Here is a 17,774-nt window from a genome sequence, read left to right on the forward strand (position 1 = left end):
AGATCTCATCCTGCGGGAGTTAATAGTCCACCAGCTCTTTTGCCTAGGGAGAAAAATGTTTTGTTCCAGCTGTTAGCACCTGTCCAGGCACAGGAAGACCCTTTTCCCTTAGGCTGTCTTTAGGCTCTTGAGGCATCCAGCACTCCTCTTCCAATGATTTGAAGAGTCTTGGCCCATCAGTTTCATTGCCAGGATGCAGACCTCCTGCCTAGCACCTGCTGGATGAGCTATGTAGATTATCTATTTTTTTGTGAGACTGATTAAGAGATTAGCAGCTCCAACTGTTCATCTGCTTGCTAAATTCTTTTCCCTATGTGTGTTGTTTGTATGTGAATATGGAGGCACTTTGTCAGCCTCAAAAATTCCTGGTTTTGAAACTGAAGCTTGTGACGCAGATGTTCAGTGAATGTTAAATAATGTGAAATTGAAGAGCTGGACTTCCAGAGCTGTCAGAATTTCATGTGATTTGGGATTGAGACCTGTGTTGACTCTTTCCATCTGTCACATTTCCTCAGTAGCTTTAGCCCATTAACTCCTACAGCTCCATTCTATAGGTATCCTCATTTACAGCTAATTATGTGGGACATACAGGGTTTTTTTTAAGCACAGATACTAAAACTAGGAAAAACTATCTGTGGATAAAGTTCTTTCTCCTGTTATCCAAGAGGTTCTATCCCTGTAATAAATTTATGCAATATTTCTTCATATCACACAGAAAACCTGGATTATAACATGGAAAATAAGTATCCTTTAAAGAGCAGTTCCTTGCTGTCCTTTATTTGCCATGTTGGGGGAATTAAAACTGCTCCAAAGACCCTGAACACCATCTCATTTGATAGAACTAATTGAGGTTGGCCAGCCAGTTTCATGTATCCTTTTTCTTTTTTTTTTTTTTTCCTAATTTTGTTCCCTATTAATGATTCCCTCAGCTTGAAGTGGCTTTGTCTCAACCTGGTCGAAAGGCATTTGTGACTCAAAACTGGTCAGACTCAATATATTTGTTGCCTGGTTGGAATTAAGGCACAAACAAGGCCAGATGCTGAAGCTCTTCAACAAAAACAGGTTGTCTGTTCCTGGAGAGATCAATGCAGGGAGAGAGAGAGAGAGAGAGAGAGATAAGAGGAGGTGCAAGCAGATAGTCACCACCTGGGGATCTATTGAAGTGTTGTTGGTCCTCTTCACCGAGGGTATTGCTGGTGGTGAGAGCTCAGCCTCTGACCTGAGACCTGCCCTTTAGTGTTCTTTGGGGTATTAACCATAATTTGCATGTGAAGTGTAGAAAGGCGTTACTGGAATGCTGGATGTGTTGTAGTGAGCATGTGCAGTTCCAAAACTGGAGTTCTGTGAGGGCCTGTGTTGATGGTCATTGTCCCTCATACTAAGCCCTATCCTTTGAATCAATGTTTTTCACAGTCCTGTGAAGGTTTATAAGCTTTGAGCAAGGGGGTCAGAATGATCCAGCATGTGCAGTATTGAAAGCTAACATCCTTGTTTGCTTCATTTGCCATAATTCTTGCAAGGCCTCCCATGGTCATATGAAAATGGTATCTGAGACAAGCTCAGTTTCCAGACTCTCACAGGCTTCTAGGCAGTGTATACTAATGAAAAGCTGATCTTGATGTGTGCTGAGATTATCATGTAGTGTGCTTAGTTGTATTGACTGATTTCTGGGTATTTCAAAGTTAATTCAGTTTTCTGGGAAAAAAATCTGTCAGAAGTACATATTCATTTGTATATGCTTCTGATGAAAAAGAAATCAAGTTACCATACAAAATGACTTTGTGTATCTCTAGTTGCCAGTCTGTCCTGCAGATTTTCTCTTTCCACTTTTGAAATTCACATTAAACTTAAATAACATCCCTTTAGTAACTTGCAAGGAAAATGAAACTGTGCTGTGGAAATTATGCTTTTTGTCTGAATAACTGTATTCATCATTCTTTCTGTAATCTGTGTAAGAGTCTAGAGTAATTTCATGAGCCTGAGGATTTTTTTTCCCCCACATAAATTACAAATATGGAGTCAGAGTAGTCTTCAAATACATGATTTAGAGGAAGTACGCAGAGCTTGATTTGTATTATGTTCATTGTCAAGAGAATATTGCTTCAGAACTAGAGATCTTTTTTATTCTTTTCTGCTATATTTCAAACTTAAGTTCCAGGTTTTTTTATTTTCTGTAATTTGGTGACTTCTAACAGAAGAAGAAATGAGAGACTGCTCTCCTGCATCTTAATCATCTCAAGACATATTATTGCAAAACACAAATGCATGTTGGAGGGAGTGTGTGTTTAACAGAAAAATAAAACACCCGGGTAGATTTAATGTAATAATGATGAGTTCATAAATTTTGGCCTAAATTTAAAGATTACATTTTTCTGGAATATTTTGATATATATTTTTGTAATTCTTAATCAGCATCTGCAAAGGTTTCTGTCACTGATCTGTTGTACTAAATTAAATCTATAGAATACATCTGTTGCCTAAAAAAGTTGTCCACCTCTTAGAAACACACAAAAAAATGTCATCTTCTTAAAAACCCCACTCATCTTGGATGATAAGGTGCTCATGGCAGGTTCTTTCAGGTCTTCTCTCAAGGAATTACATAGCTAAGCATTCAGACTTATGCAAATGCTTTTTTTGTATTTTTCAATTAATACACGTTTGTGTATGTGTGGTGGTTTACATTGCAGAATTAAAAAAATAATCCCTGCACCTCTGGTTCTCTGCCTTATTGTTTTCATTGGAGTTACTTTCCCAAATAGAGCCCTGAAATTCTATTAATATCAATAAGAAGCATAATAGTGTAAAAAAGACAAGTGTAGTTTCCTGCCTCCGTTGCATTTCTGGGTAAACAAGCAAAGCAACAAAATACAGTAAAAATTCTTTCTTAATTTAAGGAGGCCTGGATACAATACAAAACGGGGAGTCTTCTTTGAGAATCTGGGCCGCCTAATATGGAGAAGATCTCTTTCCTGTGATTTTTTTTTTTTCCTGTTGTTGGTGTTACGCATGACCCTATACTACTACACTGTCTGGAGCTATGCAACAGTATCTATGCTTTTATGCTGGGTTTTTCTGATGACTGAAAGAGGGCTTTTTGTTGTGTGTAATTAAACCTCACATATCTGAGGTGCACTGGGGGAAGGGAATGGGCAAGGAGATGTGTCAGTAATGTGGGAAATGCTGGATGTGGCGGGGAAAGTTAGAGCAGGTCTCTTGAATCTCTCTGCTTCTGTCACCAGCAGGTTGGTTGGGACCCATGCCAGATGAAAATTGGATCTGTGTATTCACATGATAATGCACACAATCTAATAAGCCTTTTGGAATGTCGACCATTAGGGAATAGATGCATCAGCCTTCTCTGAATGGTCTGGTGGAATCGGTTCAAGTCCGGTGTGGCTGGAGCTAATGAACTCTGATGACTCTCTGCAGAATTGTTTGCTTGTTCTTGAAACATTACTGTGGCATACATGAGATGCTTTCAAGATTTATAAATAGCAGCTCCATGCTGTGTGGCAGTGCTTTTTCTGAAGCCCCATTGGCCTGGGAAGCAAACTAACCGTGTTTCTACAAAGCTCCCTTGAGCTAATGAAATCACTAAATGGAAGGCTCTTCTGTCATCTGGAATGGAAGATGTGCTTGCTAGAATATCTGATCCCATTGATGGAGATCTGATGTCAATAATAAGTTCTTTATTTTATTTTATTTTATTTTATTTTGACCATTTTTCATACTGGTAGTGCCTTCAGATGTTTTTCGTCAAACTAGGCATTAGTCAGTGACAAAAATGTCTGTTTGAGAAGATAAAGGGTTTTTTGCTCTTCCTTCAAAAAAATAGACATGTACTCATTTACCCAAGGATATGACAATATAGAAGTTGCAAAATAGGGAATAAACATGTACTCTGGCATTAGCTCTTGAGTAGTTGCTTTTTCTTACATTTTCAAAATGTCTTTTTAGAAAAACATGAATAAATGTGAGGTTTCTGTACTCATTACCAGCCTGTTGAGCTACATGTGAAATTACTATGCTGCTGCCCTTTCTCAAAAGGTGATGCTGCTGATTTGTTTTACTGTTTTTCTCATAAAAGTAGAGCACTACCTGATTAAGACAAGGAGGTTATTGGGTGAGTATCTATGAGACTGAATCTTTTGGTGACTGGTGAAGCCCTCCTAAGCACATACAGAAAGTTCCAGGGTATCATAACAAAGCAATCTTATTACACTTTGAGGTTTGGTTGGGTTTTTGTTTTTTTTTTCCTTCTCGTTGAGATCTTGGCATTGAAAGCCTAATTCTATTCCAAAATATTGTCTGCTTTTAGTGGCTTATTCATTTTCATTTCCTGCCATCTAAGTGCTCAGTTTTCCAGTATGGGGTTCTTACTCTGCAACAGATTGCTGTAGAAAACAAAACACCTTGTTTGTATTGTAACAGTGACAGTAGAGTTTTCAAAGGTTGAAACAGCTATTTGAAGTAGCAGGACAGATGTGAGGGCTGAAGAAGAGCTGAAGAGGTCTTGCTGCTTAAGGCGGATTTCCTTCGGATAAACTGTGAAATCTGGAAGACTTTTATGGATGACTCACAGTTGCTAACGTGTGAGTATCAGAAGTGATAGTTGCAGTGAACCTCACCTGGGCCCATGCTGACTGGCATAGTCTGTCATCTTAGATGTATATGCACAGTGTGAAGTTCTTAAAGATGAATTTGTGTGTCTCTGTGTATACATAGACATAAGAGTGAGTGAAGAGAGGAAGGGGCATCCATTTGAAAGTTTTTAAAACCTGTCTAAAAATATACTTTTGAATCTGCTCATTTAGTTGGGGATATTTTTTTCTGCAGTGGTGGATGAACACTGTAGAAAAGTCACAGTCCCTAAAATTTGTAGAGGTTTCTGTATGTCCCTTATCCTATCTTCATCTTTGAATAGAATGGCCCCAGACTCTGTGAATGAGACCTTGTCAGTTGACCTTAATTTAAGAGGACTGCATTTCTGCACTACCAAAAACACAGCTGTGCTCTAGCCATTTCAAAGAACAGTCATATTATAAAACCAAATCTCATAATGCAGAGATAGAAGCTTGCAGATTGAGCATCTAGTGTATGGATTGTGTATAAAATGAAAAAATGAAAGTTGAATGCTGTCGTCTTAGTGCCTTGAAAAGGGCTTAATTTAATCTTCTCTGCTAAAAAGAGGAGAATAATAGGGAATTTAGATATCATGCCAAAGGAAGCTGAAAGCAGAGGCCAAATGGGAAAATTCCTCCTGCTCAATAGAGCCAGAATCCTTCCTGTATTTTAACTTAATGCATGATTTATTGCCACTACATTTTTTGATATAGGTATGTAACACCATCGGGTTTTATATTCTGTAGCAGGGTGGTATGAATGGTATGTTTATTCAGAATACAAGTAGCAGTAGCAGTGTACACAATCTGTTTGTAGCACTAATACAAAAATCCTGTTACATGCATGCTAGTGCAAAAGGTTTTGAAAGCAAATCTTTCAACCTGAATATTTTTCAAGAAGCACATGAGTAAAAGGCATTGATGCTATGATAAAAGTATGGTATACGTTCCTCTGTTATCTTCAGTATAAGACTGTTACAAGTGACCAAACTACTTGTGTCCTTGGTGACATTGTTATATGATGATTAATATTGTGGCTCTGTTACTTGATTCACCTATGATTTTATTTTATTTTTTTGGTAATAAAACACCCCCATCAAAAGGCTGAATAGCTTTTGACAAAAAGCCAGGCTTTGAAACACACTTAGATGAACAACTGGAAATTTAACATTACATTGTCTGTTTGCTCTTTGGGTACAAACCTGAAGGTTTTAATTTGTTGTACTGTTTGGGGATTATTAGGTTTTCTTATCTTGGAATCTGTTGGCTAAGTATAAAGGCTTAATCTAGGAAACTGAATTTAGGGTTCATGCAGCTTCCTGTCTGTTTCTGCTGACATGTACAGTACTGTGATTTGTTACTGTGTAGTAGTGATCCCTGCAAAATATTTTAGTTTTATAATCTGTTTACAGCTCTAGCTAGGGAGGGAAACTTTGGGCCTTTTGGAGTTACCTGGTTGCACTGAGTGGGAATTGTTTGGAGAAAGTGGGGGAGGAGGAAAAGTGACAACTGTTTTGGTCTAATATGAGTGCTCCTTCCTATTTGTAAAATCATATTTTAATTAGAACAGAATTCTGGAATGAGAGATTATACAGTGAAAAGCATGTAGTGCAATGTGTCTCACAGAGAAAGCTGGAGGGACAAAGAACTGGAGAACAGGACCATAAATGGCATAAAACACTACCAAAACCACTGCATTTTAATTTTAGGTGTTTAGATGGTATGAAACATTGACATGATGCAGTCCAGGGAAAAGATGTGGGTAGTCTAGAACACAGTTGGCCAGATCTGCTGTGACTGCAATAAGTGGGATGCTATTATTGTAAGTTTTGGAAATGCTCAGACTTCAGAATGTCACACAGAGAAAAGTATGTTAATGATTTTTACCAGTGTTAAGAGCAGTCATTTGAGGATACTGAGGAGCTGAAGTTGGGGGTTTTGCTGGGTTTTTTGTGGGTTTCTTGTTTGTTTGTTTGGATTTGGTGCTTTCTTGTGGGTTTTTTGTTTTGTCCTTTTTTATTGAAGTTTTTTCTGTAACGTTTTACTGTGTTAAGTATATAAAACATGGGAAACTAGAGGGTGTGTAACTCCTAAGTTTAATACTAAGATTGCGATACTATTCATACGCTGTTCATGAGCTTTACAAGGTTTCATTCTTGAAGTTTGTGTGTATATCCTTTTCAGTCCCAAATTGCCTCTATCCCCTGACTTAAAATGTGGGAAAATTTTTCCAAGGATCTGCTTATTTTGTTGAAGTCTGAATGTAAGCATTTTGCTCCAGTAGTAGATGTGTTTTCCTTGACATTAAACCTACTGAAATATTTTTTTTTACTTGATACAAGTGTATGAAATCACCAGAGAGAAAGAAACATTGCAATCAAATGTCACCTTCAGTCATAATAGTTCTCAAAACAGTGCTTTTTCATATGGCACTGTGGTATAGCAAGCCTGTACACTGAAAATGTGAGGTATTCTGTGTCTGTTCAAAACAGTTGATTTCTCTGGGATTTTTAGTGAAAGAAAAGCTTGTTCCCAAGATGACCAATAACTTTGTGTTTGTAGGAAGATTATTATATGTCAGATGTCCCAGGTTCTTCTGAGGAAAGCTGAGTGTAGGTCAGTTCATCTGAACGCATTATCAGCCTTTGGACAAAGAAATGATGCTGCGTGTAAGGAAAGGAGATGGGCAACAGAATCTGGGCTAGCAGTAATTTGAGTATGTCCCATCCCCTTGCAATGTAAGCTAGAGGTGCTTGTATTGCAGAAAGCTTCATATGAAGTTTTAGGTGCTGTTCCCATGTGTTTTAGCCTTGAATAATGCTGTGTTTGTATATAGTCTTGGTGAATATTTCACAGGGGCTTTTCTGATCATACAAACTGTAAATGTGAAGCTTAAATTAGGCAGTTGAGAAAGGGGGAAGTGATTGAGTTTGTTTTCTTGCCATGAAGTAATGCCTTTTGCTGCCATATGATCAAGGGTGCTTAGCCACAGTGTTAAAATGCAAATATAGAAGTCTGTTAACCCATCATCCTCCCACCACCATCCTCCAAAAAACTGCTTGCATTCCTATTTGATTCCTTTGCCATCTTCATGGTAGACAACATATTTTCTGCCTTCCAATCTAGTTTTTGGTTTGGTTTTTTTTTTTTGAGTTAAAGCAGTAAGATCACTAGAGTAACAGCAGGACAAAAATGTGTGGGATTTTTGTTGTGGGTTTGTTTTGTTGTGGATTTGGGGTTTTCTGGGGCTTTTTTTTGTTTGTTTGTTTGCTTGGTTGATTTTCTTTTTTTTTTGTTATTTTTTTAATATGACAGTTGAAAACCTGTGAACTTAAGCAGATGGAGGACAGATGTTTAGAGACAGTATTCTAGTTATCTTATAAGCAGATTAAAATGTCTAGTCTTCCCAGTTTGGGGGATTTGCAGTGTGTGGGTAACTGCAGGATACGCAAGTCATGAAATCATAACTTTCATGCGGGATTAAAATCAGAAATATTTTGCTGTAAATTACTCTTCTGTTTCGGACTTGCTTGTCTGACATTGTATAGATCTCTTGTGCCTCAATATTTGATCAATATTTTCATCACCAGCACCCAGGACAGCAAATTTGCTCTGTCTGAATGGACAGTTTGTTGATATGAGGGCTTTAGCAGATGTAATGGTGGAGGTTTACTACTCTGTTTGCAAATGGCACAGATAAATTACATAAATATTTTCTCCTCTCCCCTACTCCCCTTTTATACTACATTTTTATTACTGTACATACAGTTGCTATCACAACTTTGCTGTAGCCAGTGAAGCAAGTGGGTGTGCTACTTTTGGGGTGTCTTAGTAGAAACTCACAAAGAAAGGCAAAACCAGTTAAAAAGAAAAATTGAGATATCATGAACTTCATTACCAATGTTATTTGACTGACTGCACAGATCTGTATGTTAGTATTACTAGCAGCCTCTTCCAGTTACTCAGGCCCCAAGCTATCACTTTATGTGGTTTAAAAAAAAAACACCTACTCTTTTGCAGCTGAACTTGCATAGTAGATGAGTTGTTATTCTTAGAGGAGGAAGCCTGAAGTGTAAGACAGTCTGCAATTATAATAGTTTTTCTAGACTTTTCTCTGTCCTGTGAGAGTTCAAAGTAGCTCTTTCCATGTTGAAGTGGTTATAGTCTGTTGTGGGTTTGCAATCATCACTGTCATCGCTCAAGTCCTCTTATCTCGTGGCTTGTGTATTACAGTTTATTATGGCTGCAGCTAAAGCTTTTGATACTGAAAAAGCTGATGCTGTTTTTGAACTGAGCAGTTACTTTTCTAGGCAACACAAACAACTTTAGTGATCATCACTCCATTGTTCAGCTTTGTGCATTGCCTTCCCGAGGAATATAGTTTCAGGATTTTCTTGTGATATTTTAAGTCTTTCACGGTGAGTACCTGGAAAATTGCTTTCATCTCTCTGGCCATGACCACCCATGATAATGACGTTTTCTTGTAACATAGTGTAATATATAACCATAGTGCTGGGATGGAAGGTATGGAAGAATAATGTTAAACTTCTTTTCAGTGAACAGAAAGGAGAAGATCACATCAGGGTGAAGTACAACTGGGAAAATGCGGTGCTGGATAATTTGTTAAACAAGCAATCACAAAAAACCCATAAGGTCTTGAATAACATCCTATGTGTTAGAATTCTAATATTACAGTACCTCGTGTTCTAGTAACAGGATTCAGTATAACCAAGGGGAGTCTGGAAAGAGCCTCATCAGTTTCTGTTGCATTGAGATGTTGAGCAGCATCACATAAAGTTAATCAATTGCTGGGTCGTGGTTTGATTTTTTTTGGAAAAATTGTTGTGCTGAGTTTAAGGATCCATCTGTATTCATGTAGGCACTTGCAGAGCCTTTAAAAATATTCTTGTCACACAAAGCATTTTACATGTCTTTCCAGAAGCTGCAAAGGAACCTTTCCGAGATCTTTTAAGCCTTTTTCTCTGAGTCCAAATTGCTCACTGAATGCTGGTCTAAGTGGGATCTTCCAATTGCTCTATGTTGAGTGACATGTTTGTTAATGTACATGTGATTTCTGCCATGAATATGGTTTCCAAAGCAGGATCTGTAGAAAACTCAGTGCTTTTCTAAGTATGTGTAGAGTTTGCATGTCAGTAGTGTTTTCCTGCAAGTGAGTAACAATTACTGATATGCTTTAAAACTGAATATTACCTCCAAAGCTAAGATTTCGAAACATTCCTGAGCAGTCTTCAGGGAGGAGCTAGAGCTCCTCCCATCTTTATCCTTGCACAGAATAACAGTAAAATTAAGATCTTCATCTTGAGTTTACATCACCCATGTAGTTTGAAACCATTTCTATAGAAATAGCAATTTTGAGCTGAAAAGGAATGTTGGTGAGAACGCCAGATTAAACATGCACACACTTCCATCTTCCTGATGATAAGCTGCTTTCATCAAAACCCACCTCTCAGTCCTGACAGAACTCCAGATATTTTGTTTGTTCTAAAAATAAAGCCCTGCATATAATATACCTACCTATAGTTATTCAGATTACTCATGCCCTTGAACTGAGTGAAAAGACAAAAGCAGGTATCACTAAAACATTATTTTTGCTTCAAGTTCTTTCCCTTTGGGTTAATTATCTGAGACAGCCTCACTCATATTATTTGGCAATCAGTAAGACTTCCGACACACAGCTTGAGGCTAAAAGGATTTTGCCATATCAATTCGTCTTTTGCCATATCAGTTCGGTAGAACTGGAATTTGCATCACCATGAACTCAGTAGTTTGCTAATGTTTTAGCCTCCAGCTTTCTACTACATGTGTTCACGCATCTCTAGTCCAATATTAAGTGTAATTGCAAGTAGTAATCACTCATATGAAATGGTTTTTCACCAGAAAAAAAACCCCCACAGAATATGAGGTTTGTAGAGGAAATTACAGTGAGTATTTTTCACATCTTTCAATGACACTGATCAACAGCCCTAACCTGCTACTGAAAAAAAAACATCAATCCTGTTCTTTGTTATGCTTTACAATGTAAGTGTTCCAGAATTTGAGTATTCTTGACAGTTTTGATTCTATGGTGGTTTAATTAAGGGTGAGATTTGTAAACAAAAGTTTAGTTTGAAAACTGCAGAATAACAAGTATTAGTTCTTCTAAGTTTCATTTAGTCCCTGGATGACATCAGTATATTTCTGCCATTTTCCATTACTTCTCCTTTCTCTCTCTTCTCTATCATTGTAATGTTGTATCCATTCAGAAGAGACTGTCTGCATCTGATTTCCTTACACTTGCAAAATTTGTTAGATGTACTACATGTATGAGTATTTTGAAAACTATGATGAAATTTGCCTTATCTATATAATATGGGCGTCAAGTTTTCTTTCTTGCAACTGAATTTGAGGATTGGCAGTCTTCTATTGGTATTTTTCTTCAAACTAGGTTTCATAAGACACAATCTTCAGTATAAGCAGGTTTGTATTTTGAAATAAATATGATTGATGTAATTTTTACTAACCCCTTTTGTCTTGTCACATCAATTTTTTTAGTTGTCAAAGTAGCAAAGCTGTGGTGTTTTTATCCTTAAGCAGTTGGTATCAGAAGCCTTTGATAAATAATGGTAAACTTTTCCGCTTTTAAAATTAATTCTATAAAAGTATCTTTTATTCAGCTTTAAGTCCCACTTTTTTTTTTCTAGACTACAGAGAAGCTGAAACAGTGTAAACACGTCAAATGATCTTTTTGTTAATATTACAAGCAATGGAAGTTAAAGTGACTGATATTGGCTGTATTTGCACAATAGTTAATATATTGTTATCAAACCCTAATTTTTACAATATAGTTTAAAATTAAAAAGCAGTCAAAATCTTGCAATTTATTATTTAAATATCTGTCTTGGGGACTGCATAAGCAGATTTCTGTGCATATAAGTATGCAAATAAGCTATACCAGCTTCATGTGTAAATACAATGATGTGAAATACACGTTAAACTGAAAATTTTACTAAATCTTCTTGATATGAAAAAAAGAGAATTATTAGGAAGACTGCAAAGGAGCAGCAATTCTGTTGATTTTTTTTTTAATTTTATTTTTTTTTAGCATGGTCCTGTGGAAGATTTTGCCCCTGCCCCCCTGACTTTTAATGGCTTTAAATTGTTTAGAACAAAGCCTTATGTTTTCAGAATTTAATCAATTTATATGAAATAGATACATGTTTCTATTGGGCTTAAAGTAGGCCACCTGAACCAGTTGTTAGATACCTGCTTTTGAAGTCATCCCATTGTTTTGGCTGTTTGTCATAAATTTATGTATACAAGATTTAATTTCTAGAAATATACTGTTCTCTAGTTTAGATTTTGCTATAGTTCTTTATGCTGACTTCAGAATTCTCAGAGGTTCATGTGCGATCACTGTGTTGCAGTTTCACTACATTTGTGCTTATGAGCAGAACAGTCTTGGCTGAACTATCTTCCACCATGGATGGTGAAGCTGAAAGTTGCTTTATGTTGTAAACACAAGCAGTGGCTAACACTTCTTGCAGAATCAAATGTTATTTTTTACTCACGCTGCTTCTGTGCAGGACCATGCAAGTTACCTGATATTTTTTAGATTTTTATATAAACATCCTGTAGTAATTTAAATTGTTACAAAGGAACAAGGTAAAAATGAATTTGCCACAAGTTAAAGCCATGAGATGGCATCCACTTGTCAATTCTGCCCATTGCTACTAACATTTTTTTAAAGGTCAAAATATTAGACTGCTATGGATATCTTCATAGAAACTGTTCAGGATTGTGTGTGTGCAGTGAAATAGTTTTTTTCCTTAAGTTATTTGTACTTTGCAAAGCCACAATAAGAAACTTTGAATTGTGGGTTGTTTTGGTTTTGGGTTTTTTGCTCTTCAAGAGAGTAAATTAACTTGGGGATATGTGTAATGTGCCTCCAAGTGAATATTCTACAGTATAACACTTTTCATTCCTTAAGACAGGAGGGCTCATTTCCAAAAAAAGTACCTGAGTTTTGTTCAGGGAATTTCTTACTCTGTTTGAAAAATGAGTGTAAGTAACTTAATTGTGGATGTTAATGTTCATTTAGACTTAAGTACTAGGTGTCAAAAATACAGACTAATAGGGTCCTGGTACGAGATGAATATTGGTAATTTATGATTTTTTTTTCAAATTAACACAAGGAGTTATTTATTTCTTGATTAAAAATGTCAACAAACACTGCAGAAGGTTTTAGAAGCTGTTAAAAAGAAAAACAAACCCCCTACCCACTCTTGAGTAACTAAATATAAGTATAGAAGTATAGATTGACCATAGTTTAGTTTCTCTTAGGTGCCTGTATAATGTAGAAGCAGAGAAGGGAAAAGGAATGCACATGTGAAAGAGAAGGTGTCAAATAAGGTGTATACAATATGTACAAATTTAAGAGACTTTAAGACCTAAAGCTTCTTATTATTGTAAACATAGTTTATATTCACAACACTTATCAGAGCGCATAGTAGTGTCTGAATTTTTAAGACAAACATACAAATTGTATGAAGGTGTAAGGAAGAAAAGAAGGTGCCAGAAGCTTAATTACCAGAGTGTACAATAATAGTCTTAAGTCAGTTGTCCTTCGGTGTGTGAGGCTCTTTTACTTATTTGACTGTAAGAGGGAATCTGGACTTTTTTCACATGTACTAACCTATTTTCTATTTATGCATTGGCTTACAAACCCAGTGGTTGTAGGAGTTTAGGTAGGACAGTGCTGAATAGCAGAAAGCATACACTAAAATAAAAACCATTTATTTTCCAAGTATCTAATATGAAAGGAAACATTAGTACTGACATTGAATGTATTCAACTGAAAAGAATATACAGTGGTGTATCTGTGAATGATGCAATTAAATTCAGGAAAGTGTGAAGCTTTAGGTATCTTTTTCTGATTTCATTCTATGTCAGATTATTGCTTCTGAATGGTTAAATACTCATGTATTTAATGTAAATCATAAGTAAACTATAACTTCCTATGGTAAATTAGTACAACCAACCCAAGTAGTATGTTTTTCATTAAAATACGATGTTAAGTGGTTGTCTTAAAAATTTGTATTTTTCAAATTGCATGGGTTTGTTACTAAATTAGTTTCAGCTTATGAATATTCATCATATGCTCCTTAACAGTCTCAGACAGCTTATGCATAAGAATTAGGTGTGTCATCGAGTGAAACTGTTAAGTGTTCAGAAACTTTGAGGAAATGAATGTTCTTTAAATAGCTAAAAAATGATTTCTGCTGCTTCTGATGCTTAGGGTACAGCTGCACAAACAAAAACTCCTATAACTGGAGTTTGAATTTGCAGTGTGTTAGTTATTTAAGAGTAATTCTTCCACTAAAAACTTCTCATCGGAAGGTTTGAAGTGTCTTACTGTGCTCTAATTGAGAGCACACCAGCAGCACCTTGTGTAGCTGAATGAACTGATCATGAAGTTTACTCTTTCAATTTTCTTTCCCTGTGAGAAATCGTAACAGTTGTCTGTGGTTATACCTGCTTTGCAAACAGAGCTGTGTCATAAATCTGTGCATTGTCATAGGTAAAACTTGTAAGTCTACCAAATGATTTTGAAAAGTGTTAATGCTTGTCTTAAGGTAGCATCTTTTATTTTCAAGACAATGTGAAATGTTAGGAAAAGTATCCTGCTAATGACTGCTACTGAAAGCAGGTTTTCTTCTCCACTTTGTGTATCTTGTCAACCATCACTGCTCTGCACTCCTGTTTTTTCCTTATCTTGATGGTATACTTTTCTCCTTACAAATAATTAAAAAAATGTGGGGTCAAAATATAGATCAGTTTCTTTTGCTACATTATCTGCAGCTTTTATGTAATAGGAGGTGGTGATTAGATTTCTGGTAGCCATAAAGGGAGAAAAGTTGTGGATCAGTTACAAAGTATTGATGTTACGCCTTCAGTTAGGTGACAATTGAACTTCTGTGCTAAGATGCCAGGATATCAGGAGCTCTGAGCAGAGGTTGATCTTGAAATTATTACCATCTAAAGCAGTGATTTACAACATTTAAAGCTGTGACCTCCATTTATTGATTTGCAGTAATTGTTAGTACAAATCAAAAGGTCATAAACATGGAAGTGGTGGCTATGTTTTGTATCTACTCATTTTAATGATTTTATTTCCTACCATTAATCAGATATTGACATGTGTTTTTTTTATTTTCTTTCTTTTAATGTGCTGTTGTTATTTTGGGTTTGTTTGTTTGTTTCAGTTGCAGTGTTCTCAAAGCCATTTTGTTTGAGACTTCTGCACTAAGTTTCTCATTAATCATTGTAGAGAAGACATTTCAGAGGAAAGGATGAACAAGTCCCAGATAGATAATTTGAGTTATGTTGTTAGGCTACATTGTATGTATATTATGGTGTTTTATGGACATTTTGGTGAAGAGGGAAGTCCTAAGCACAAGTGGAAACCAGAGCAAGGATTAGGTTATAATTTGGTTACAATTATTTCCAACAATTTCCAAAAACTCTAGAATGTCTGAAGCAGTTCCTGACTCCCGCCCTTCATTGCATCTGCTGTAGCACCTGCAGGGTCTATTCAAGACACTGGAGGCACAGAATAAGTGGAAAGGGAAGCAGAAAACTTGCATTACTGATTCTGTAGGGAAGGAAACGTGTGACATGTGGGACTGCAGACATTCATAGTTAAGTATCAAAGTAAATTGGATTGTATTTAGAAAATTGAAACAGCATCTCAGAAATTGACATTTCTTTAGCTTGATGTTCTTCTTTCCATTTCATGAGGTGCTGTGAACTTAGGGAAATATCGTGGGAATTCTTGATATTTCTTACAAAAGTGTAATTAGTGCACCATAGGAACAGTCTTTTCACACAGAAAATTACATTTTTCTATAGAAACAGGTGCAAAATGTTTTGTTTCAATTTTCTTGGTAAAAAGGCAGTGTTTAAAAAAAACTGCTGTTTCTGAGCTGCAAGGTTTCTCTCAGAAGTAGTCAGCCTTTCCTGCTTTTCTTTTAGTGTGGCATTTGATTTTTATCATTTTCTGAATAATTATTGTCAAAGGACATTGGCAAAAATGCCTTTTCTCAGATGCCTGAAAAAGTAAGTCTTAAAATTAGTTACCGACTCAAGTGCCCTACATAGTTGTTAGCATTTTAATAATGAGAAAAGAGTACAGCAGACTTTGGAATTAATGCATTTCTTGCAATGCAGGGTTAAATCCTTATACTGTCAGTTGGAGGTTGCTGACTGGAACAGCTGCGTGCTTTACCAAATGTCAGCTCTGGTCTGTAGTAACTAATCACGGGTGGATTTGACTAAAGCTCAGGGAATAAAGGTTCTGGGTAAGTTTGTGTTTTCTAAGCATTTGTCAAGTGATCTTCTAATTGTACTTCACAGTTCTTGAGATAAAAACAAGTCTAACTTTCATGGTGGAAAGTTAGAAGCAGTTTGTTCAGTGTTATTTAAATCATGGAACTCGATGCTACTTGGATGTAGTGCCCTGCTGATTAGCTTTTTTATTTGAATTACAAAACGTACTGTTGTTTTTGAATGGACACACAAATGTGGTAATGCTATATTGGAGTACTTTCCAACAGGTTTTTCCCAGAGTGGGATCTCTGGCTTTTCCAGTTTTCTCACAGTTGTAGTATATGCCTCCCATAGCATTTAAGTAATTTTCAGCTAAAATTCATGGTTTCAAAGGTTTTCTGTCAGCCTTGCAAATTGAAATGGCTGGAATATATAGCAAGCTTTCATACAGTGTTAGTAATATGTGTTTTGTTCAGTGAGGTTTCACAGCAGTAGCTGAGAACAGAATTTGTTCTTGCAGGAATTCACTGTTGCTCTGGAACCATACATGTGACTTCACTGTTCTCTTACTTGGTGTGTTGACTCTGCAGAGTTAACCAGAATAAATAGTTGTGCAGGTCTTTTGTTTGTTACATTAAGATAATTGGATAAGGCATGAGTAGAACTAATTATCACAAGTGGGCTATTTCTGTTTATCAAAACTCTGAGAGGAGTGCATTGCAATTTCTTAGTCCTAGTTTTCCATCCAGAGTATAAACAGATCTTGTTTTGAAATTACTTTAGCCCGTTGCCTATATTGACATTACTAACCCTTGGTGAAAGTTATCATAGGTAAAATGAAACAATACTGTAAATAGGAAGGGTTTATTTGAATGTAGAAGAAGTTTCTGAATGGCATTTGATGGTTGAAATATAAACATATAAACCCTTATAAGATTGTCTGTTATCCCCAAGTCTGAAGTTGGAACTGTACAGTTGTGTATATTTTTACTGGGCTGGTTTTTTTTTTTTTGTATTTAATGGAAACCTATTGCCCTCACTTTCATGATGCCCTCTGTAGCAATTTGTTCATTGAAAAAATCCATGTACCTGTCAAGAAAGTCAGCTGTTAATGTTACCTCTTCTGTCTTTTCAAAGGAAGGTGCTTCTGCTCGCAAAACACAAACGCCAGCAGCACAGCCTGTACCACGACCAGGTAAGGAGTTCTACTGTCATTTGTGCTTCTATTCCAAGTAAATGTGAGTTTCAAAGAAGTGCTGTTTAAAACTTGAGTTAGCTGAAGACTGAAGTGAGAATAGTCTATTTGTGGTCTTTAAGTGCATATGTATTGGAAATAACACATAATTGTTTGGTTCATGTTATACTGTGGTGCTTGGGTTCATTCTTTTCAATGTGTTGCCTGATTAGCACATTGAAAGGATGTGCTAGTGAAATTAAAAAGTGAGGGACTTGATTATCAGCTTGGTAGTTCACAAATGCCAGCTTAAATATATAATAAGAGCTGGTTCTAATACTCCAATGAGAAACAGCCTAAATAGAAAACCTGATCTCAAAAAGAAGTAAGTTATTCTATTATTAATGTATCAGAAATAACTCTTTCTCCATATGCATTATCATTACTTCTTCACACTTCTTGGCACATAAGGTATTCATTATGTGGCCAGAATCCTCAGCTGGCTTTTTAATTCCCAGTTGGAAAACTTTAGCTACCGAGTCGGTTTTATATGTCAGATGGAATCTCAAATTGAGATTCAAAGATAGTATGATGAGAAAGCCTTAGAGTTTTTTGAAGGCTGTAAGAGTACAGACAGTATATGAGAGGATTCA

The 17,774-nt window shown here is 36.3% G+C and overlaps 1 protein-coding gene across 1 annotated transcript in view; it reads left to right on the forward strand.

Annotated features, from left to right (window-relative positions):
- Positions 1-17,774, forward strand: part of CDC73 (cell division cycle 73) — a 110,894-nt gene that overhangs the window by 68,478 nt on the left and 24,642 nt on the right. Inside the window, exon 11 of the mRNA XM_005142888.3 lies at positions 17,085-17,142. Within this exon, the coding sequence (XP_005142945.1) occupies positions 17,085-17,142 (58 nt within the window). The remainder of the gene's footprint in view (positions 1-17,084; positions 17,143-17,774) is intronic.

This window comes from Melopsittacus undulatus, chromosome 6, assembly GCF_012275295.1.
Source record: "Melopsittacus undulatus isolate bMelUnd1 chromosome 6, bMelUnd1.mat.Z, whole genome shotgun sequence".
NCBI lineage: Eukaryota > Metazoa > Chordata > Aves > Psittaciformes > Psittaculidae > Melopsittacus > Melopsittacus undulatus.